This window comes from Oncorhynchus mykiss, chromosome 7 (assembly GCF_057628025.1).
Source record: "Oncorhynchus mykiss isolate SJ-2025 chromosome 7, ASM5762802v1, whole genome shotgun sequence".
Lineage (NCBI taxonomy): Eukaryota > Metazoa > Chordata > Actinopteri > Salmoniformes > Salmonidae > Oncorhynchus > Oncorhynchus mykiss.
The window spans coordinates 82121749-82129780 of record NC_143028.1 but is presented as its reverse complement, the minus strand read 5'-3'; the positions used below and the strand labels follow the sequence as shown (position 1 = coordinate 82129780).

At 45.0% G+C, this 8032-nt stretch overlaps 1 protein-coding gene across 2 annotated transcripts in view; it reads left to right on the top strand.

Annotated features, from left to right (window-relative positions):
* Positions 1-8032, top strand: part of cenpp (centromere protein P) — a 189893-nt gene that overhangs the window by 452 nt on the left and 181409 nt on the right. For both annotated transcript variants that reach the window (XM_021610800.3, XM_021610799.3), the window contains exons 2-3: positions 35-175; positions 7480-7643. In XM_021610800.3, the coding sequence (XP_021466475.3) occupies positions 36-175; positions 7480-7643 (304 nt within the window). In that variant the 5' untranslated portion in view covers position 35. The remainder of the gene's footprint in view (positions 1-34; positions 176-7479; positions 7644-8032) is intronic.

Here is an 8032-nt window from a genome sequence, read left to right as displayed (position 1 = left end):
TTGCCACTCAAAAAACCCTTTGATTTCTTTGCAGAATGAAGAAGAATCTGGAAAATGTTTACGAGGCTCAAATCAAAGCACTCCAAGAAGAGATTGCAGCACTGCAATGCCAACAGGACAAGAATAAACGAGAGATTGCGATGAACCTCGCAGGAGGACGCATGCAAGATGCTCTGTGAGTTGAAATTAGGACAGAATTGACAAAACTCGGTCCGGGGCTTTGGTGGAAAAAGTACGCAATTGTCATACTTGAGTAAAAGTAAATATACCTTAAGAGAAAATGTCTCAAGTAAAAGTCACCCAGTAAAATACTACTTCAGTAAAAGTCTAAAAGTATTTGGGTTTTAAATATACTTAAGTATCAAAAGTAAATTTAATTGCTAAAATATAGTTATAGTAAAAGTTTAAGTCATTGAAAATTCCTTATTGAGCAAAGGAGATGGCACCATTTTCTTGTTTTAAAAATGTATGGATAGCCTGGGGCTCACTCCCAACACTCAGACATCATTTACAAAAGATGCATTTGTGTTTAGTGAGTCAGCCAGATCAGAGGCAGTAGGGATGACCACGTGTTTTCTTGATAAGCATGTCCGTTTACAAATTTCCCTGTCCTGCTAAGGCATTCAGAATGTAATGAGTACTTTGGGTGTCAGGGGAAAATGGAGTAAAAAGTACATTTATTTTCTTTCTTTAGGAATGTATCGAAGAAAAGTTGTCAAACATAAAAAAATAGTAAAGTACATATACACTCAAAAAATAAATACTTAAGTAGTACTTTTTAAGTATTTTTACTTAAGTACTTTACACCACTGGTCCGGGGGACAACCAAGGGGTGCACTTTTTTAAAGTTTTTTTTGCTGTAGTTTATTCAATTGATTGAAGTTTCATAATGAGTTGATTCAATCTGAATTAGCTGCACAGTGCTATGGCAAAAAACCAAAATGTGCACCCGTCCCCAGAATTTGTGAAACGCAGATTTAAGGGGTCAAATTATTTCATTTATTAGGATCCCCATTAGCCGATGCAAATGGCGACAGCTTGTCTTACTGGGGTCCGACACATAACGAATAAGACATCGCAGACAAAATACTGGACCATTTACATACATTTAAGAACATGAACAGGTAGTGTGTGTATCAGTTCCACATGCATGTCAGTACACACACAACAATTAGGTCACATGTCAGTACACACACACAACAATTAGGTCACATGTCAGTACACACACACAACAATTAGGTCACATGTCAGTACACACACACAACAATTAGGTCACATGTCAGTACACACACACAACAATTAGGTCACATGTCAGTACGCACACACAACCAGTAGGTCACATGTCAGTACGCACACACAACCAGTAGGTCACATTGTCAGTACACACACACACAACCAGTAGGTCACATTGTAGTTTTAAACCAGGTTTGCTGTTCACTTGCTCTGTATGAGATGGGAGTTCCGTGCACTCATGGCTCTGTATCAGATGGAAGGGAGTTCCGTGCACTCATGGCTCTGTATCAGATGGAAGGGAGTTCCGTGCACTCATGGCTCTGTATCAGATGGAAGGGAGTTCCGTGCACTCATGGCTCTGTATCAGATGGAAGGGAGTTCCGTGCACTCATGGCTCTGTATCAGATGGAAGGGAGTTCCGTGCACTCATGGCTCTGTATCAGATGGAAGGGAGTTCCGTGCACTCATGGCTCAGTATAATACTGTACGTTTCCTTGAATTTGTTCTGGACCTGGGGACTAAAAAGATCCCTGGTGGCATGTTTGGTACGTACGTGTGTAAGTTGACTATGCAAACAATTTGGAATTTCCAACACCATTAATGTTTCTTATAAAAACAACAAGTCAGACTGTGCTTTTTTTTGTCCTCAACTCTTAGCCAAGAGAGACTGGGATGCATAGTATTTATATTAGCCCTCTGATTACAACCAAGAGCAAAATGTGACTCTCTGTTCTGGTCCAGCTGCAGATTAACTAGGTCTTGCTTTGCAGCACTGGACCACATGACTGGACAATAATCAAGATTAGACTAAACTAGAGCCTGCAGGACTTGCTTTTTGGAGTGTGGTGTCAAAAAAGCAGAGCATCTCTTTATTACAGACAGACCTCTCTCCATCTTTACAACCATTGAATCAATATGTTTTGATCATGACAGTTTACAATCTAAGGTAACTCCAAGTAATTTAGTCTCCTCAACTTGTTCAACAGCCACACCATTCATTACCAGATTCAGCTGAAGTCTAAAACTTAGGGAATGATTTGTACCAAATACAAAACGCTCTTAGTTTTAGAGATGTTCAGGACCAGTTTATTACTGGCCACCCATTCCAAAACAGACTGCAACTCTTTAAGGGTTTCAGTGACTTCATTAGCTGTGGTTGCTGATGTGTATATGGTTGAATCTACAGCATACATGGACACACAGGCTTTGTTTAATGCCAGTGGCAGGTCATTAGTAAAAATAGAAAATGATGCTGGGTGGACATTAGTTATCAATCAATCAAATGTATTTATAAAGCCCTTCGTACATCAGCTGATATCTCAAAGTGCTGTAACAGAAACCCAGCCTAAAACCCCCAAACTTCAAGCAATGCAGGTGTAGAAGCACGGTGGCTAGGAAAAACTCCCTAGAAAAGGCCAAAACCTAGGAAGAAACCTAGAGAGGAACCAGGCTATGTGGGGTGGCCAGTCCTCTTCTGGCTGTGCCGGGTGGAGATTATATCAGAACATGGCCAAGATGTTCAAATGTTCATAGATGACCAACAGGAGATTAGAACAGAACATGGCCAAGATGTTCAAATGTTCATAGATGACCAGCATTGTCAAATAATAATAATCACAGTGGTAACATGTTTTCAGCCTGATCCACGAGTCCTATGAGCTCCAAGTCCATTTTTCTCTGTAGCCGGTAAAGTGTCATGCCGTGTTCACATGCTAGTCGGAATTAGGAAACGTTGACATTTCTGATTTGCTGATTCGTTGAACGCGACACGTGTTTAACTATAACCAGTTAGGGTGAACTCGGTGGCGTTTGCTGATTTTTAAAAACTAATAAAAAAACAACTTGTCTAGTGTGAGGGGTTATGGGAACTCTGAACGCTGAAAAGAGCCCCCGAAGTGAACCAAGCTGAGACCATCTGGTTCGCTTGAATTCCTCAGTCCAGTTCCCTTTTTTTAAAGTCAGTGTGAACACACAGCTCCCCAGGTTCACTTGCCATTATTCCTGCACCTCACACTAGACTACTGCTACACTGTCTCCCCTGACATAACCCCTCACACTAGACTACTGCTACACTGTCTCCCCTGACATAACCCCTCACACTAGACTACTGCTACACTGTCTCCCCTGACATAACCCCTCACACTAGACTACTGCTACACTGTCTCCCCTGACATAACCCCTCACACTAGACTACTGATATAACCCCTCACACTAGACTACTGATATAACCCCTCACACTAGACTACTGCTACACTGTCTCCCCTGATATAACCCCTCACACTAGACTACTGCTACACTGTGTCCCCTGATATAACCCCTCACACTAGACTACTGCTATAACCCCTCACACTAGACTACTGCTACACTGTCTCCCCTGATATTACCCCTCACACTAGACAACTGCTATAACCCCTCACACTAGACTACTGATATAACCCCTCACACTAGACTACTGATATAACCCCTCACACTAGACTACTGATATAACCCCTCACACTAGACTACTGTTATAACCCCTCACACTAGACTACTGCTATAACCCCTCACACTAGACTACTGATATAACCCCTCACACTAGACTACTGATATAACCCCTCACACTAGACAACTGCTACACTGTCTCCCCTGATATAACCCCTCACACTAGACAACTGCTACACTGTGTCCCCTGATATAACCCCTCACACTAGACTACTGATATAACCCCTCACACTAGACTACTGCTATAACCCCTCACACTAGACTACTGCTACACTGTGTCCCCTGATATAACCCCTCACACTAGACTACTGCTACACTGTCTCCCCTGATATAACCCCTCACACTAGACAACTGCTACACTGTGTCCCCTGATATAACCCCTCACACTAGACTACTGCTATAACCCCTCACACTAGACAACTGCTACACTGTCTCCCCTGATATAACCCCTCACACTAGACAACTGCTACACTGTCTCCCCTGATATAACCCCTCACACTAGACTACTGCTACACTGTGTCCCCTGATATAACCCCTCACACTAGACTACTGCTACACTGTGTCCCCTGATATAACCCCTCACACTAGACAACTGCTACACTGTCTCCCCTGATATAACCCCTCACACTAGACTACTGCTACACTGTCTCCCCTGATATAACCCCTCACACTAGACTACTGCTACACTGTCTCCCCTGATATAACCCCTCACACTAGACAACTGCTACACTGTCTCCCCTGATATAACCCCTCACACTAGACTACTGCTACACTGTGTCCCCTGATATAACCCCTCACACTAGACTACTGATATAACCCCTCACACTAGACTACTGATATAACCCCTCCCACTAGACTACTGTTATAACCCCTCCCACTAGACTACTGTTATAACCCCTCACACTAGACAACTGCTACACTGTCTCCCCTGATATAACCCCTCACACTAGACTACTGCTACACTGTCTCCCCTGATATAACCCCTCACACTAGACTACTGCTACACTGTCTCCCTTGATATAACCCCTCACACTAGACAACTGCTACACTGTCTCCCCTGATATAACCCCTCACACTAGACTACTGCTACACTGTGTCCCCTGATATAACCCCTCACACTAGACTACTGATATAACCCCTCACACTAGACTACTGTTATAACCCCTCACACTAGACTACTGATATAACCCCTCACACTAGACTACTGATATAACCCCTCCCACTAGACTACTGACACAACCCCTCACGCTAGACTACTGACACAACCCCTCACGCTAGACTACTGACACAACCCCTCACGCTAGACTACTGACACAACCCCTCACTCTAGACTACTGACACAACCCCTCACTCTAGACTACTGACACAACCCCTCACGCTAGACTACTGACACAACCACCCACGCTAGACTACTGACACAACCCCTCACGCTAGACTACTGACACAACCCCTCACGCTAGACTACTGACACAACCCCTCACGCTAGACTACTGACACAACCCCTCACGCTAGACTACTGACACAACCCCTCACGCTAGACTACTGACACAACCCCTCACGCTAGACTACTGACACAACCCCTCACGCTAGACTACTGACACAACCCCTTACGCTAGACTACTGACACAACCCCTCACGCTAGACTACTGATATAACCCCTCACGCTAGACTACTGATATAACCAAAATGGGTGAAGTGAACTGGCAAAAGAGTTGAGTCCTCATTCAAAGTCAGGGCAGTGGGAACACAGAGTTATTTTGGTAATTTAAAGAGGACTGAGATCGGTTCTTTACGGGAGGACTGGGATCGGTTCTTTACGGGAGGACTGGGATCGGTTCTTTACGGGAGGACTGGGATCGGTTCTTTACGGGAGGACTGGGATCGGTTCTTTACGGGAGGACTGGGATCGGTTCTTTACGGGAGGACTGGGATCGGTTCTTTACGGGAGGACTGGGATCGGTTCTTTACGGGAGGACTGGGATCGGTTCTTTGCGGGAGGACTGGGATCGGTTCTTTACGGGAGGACTGGGATCGGTTCTTTACGGGAGGACTGGGATCGGTTCTTTGCGGGAGGACTGGGATCGGTTCTTTGCGGGAGGACTGGGATCGGTTCTTTGCGGGAGGACTGGGATCGGTTCTTTGCGGGAGGACTGGGATCGGTTCTTTGCGGGAGGACTGGGATCGGTTCTTTGCGGGAGGACTGGGATCGGTTCTTTGCGGGAGGACTGGGATCGGTTCTTTGCGGGAGGACTGGGATCGGTTCTTTGCGGGAGGACTGGGATCGGTTCTTTGCGGGAGGACTGGGATCGGTTCTTTGCGGGAGGACTGGGATCGGTTCTTTGCGGGAGGACTGGGATCGGTTCTTTGCGGGAGGACTGGGATCGGTTCTTTAAAAGAGGACTGGGATCGGTTCTTTAAAATAAAACAAGTTCTTTAAAGAAGGACTGACTCCGGGGCAATACAAAGAGAGCTGAGTTATGTTTACCACACAGTTTCAATCCATCAATCACATTTATTTAGAATGCCCTTTTTACATCGGCCCCAATGTCACAAAGTGCTATACAGAATTCCAGCCTAAAACCCCTTTTTAAAGAGGGCTATTTGTGAAAACACCCCGAGCATGTTGGAAATTAACACGTTTTCTAGTCCCAACCAGCGTGTGAACGCGGCTTCACAGCCTCCCGGGCCACTCTACGAACACTTAACAGTTTCCCCATTTAAATGTTCTAACATGTTGAATATATTTAGCCTCAAATCTGCCAATCGTACCGCTGCGGAGGTGCCACCAATGTGTATGTACTATACCGATTTACTAAACTGAACAAAAATACAAAAACGCCACATGTTGGTTCCATGTTTCAAGAAGCGGATTTAAACAGCATGATCATTACATGTGTGTAATAAAATTAAAAACCATGGTCATTACACAGGTGCACCTTGTACCGGGGACAATTAAAATGCCACTCTAAAATGTGCAGTTTTGTCACACAACACAATACCACAGATGTCTCAAGAGTAGAGGGAGCGTGCAATTAGCATGCGGACTGCAGAAATGTCCACTAGAGCTGTTGCCAGAGATTTTAATGTAAATTTTTCTACCATAAGCCGCCTCAGAGAATTTGTCAGTACGTCCAACCGGCCTCACAACCTGCAGACCACATGTATGTCATAAGCTACGGACAACGAACACAATTGCATTTTATCAATGGCAACTTGAATGCACAGAGATACAATTTGGAAGCTGAAAATGTCCCAGTTCTTCCATTGCCTGTATACTCACCAGACATTTCACCCATTGAGCATGTTTGGGATGCTCTGGATCGACGTGTATGACAGCATGTTCCAGTTCCCGCCAATATCCAGTAACTTTGCCACAGCCATTGAAGATGAGTGGGACAACATTCCACAGGCCACAATAAAAAAGCCTGAACAACTCTATGTGAAGGAGATGTGTTGTGCTGCATGAGGCAAATGGTGGTCACACCAGATACTGACTGGTTTTCTGATCCACGCCTCCACCTTTTTCTGTTTTCTGGTGACCAACAGATGCATATCTATATTCCCAGTCATGTGAAATCCACAGATTAGGGTCTAATGAATCTATTTAAATTGACTGATTTCCTCATATGAACTGTAACTCCGTAACCCCCCCCCCCCCCCCCGTGGGAATTGAACCCACAATGCTGGCGTTGCTCTACCAACTGAGCCACACAGGACCAGTTAATTCATCTATGGTGGTGTTGATGTTGTTTCCCCAACACACAGGTTGATCATGACAGGACATCAGGAGAAGGAGATGGGGAAAAGTCAGAGACACATCACAGCTCACCTGAAGACTGAGATAATGGAGATGGAGGAAGATCTCATCAGACAGACCAAGATAAACGGAATCGTTCTTGTCAACTGCAGTGTGAAGACTGTGGAGAAAGGTAACTGTCATTCTTTAGAACTACTCCTTTGGCTATGACTATGGTTAGGACTAGGGTTAGGACTAGGGGTAGGAATAAGGTTAGGACTAGGGGTAGGACTAGGGTTAGGACTAGGTCTAGGGGTAGGACTAGGGGTAGGACTATGGGTAGGGATAGGACTAGGGTTAGGACTAGGGTTAGGACTAGGACTAGGACTAGGACTATGGGTAGGACTATGGGTAGGACTATGGGTAGGACTAGGGGTAGGACTAGGTCTACGACTAGGGTTAGGGTTAGGTTTATGACTATGGGTAGGACTATGGGTAGGGTTAGGTCTAGGACTAGGGGTAGGGCTAGGTCTAGGACTAGGGTTAGGTCTATGACTATGGGTAGGACTATGGGTAGGACTA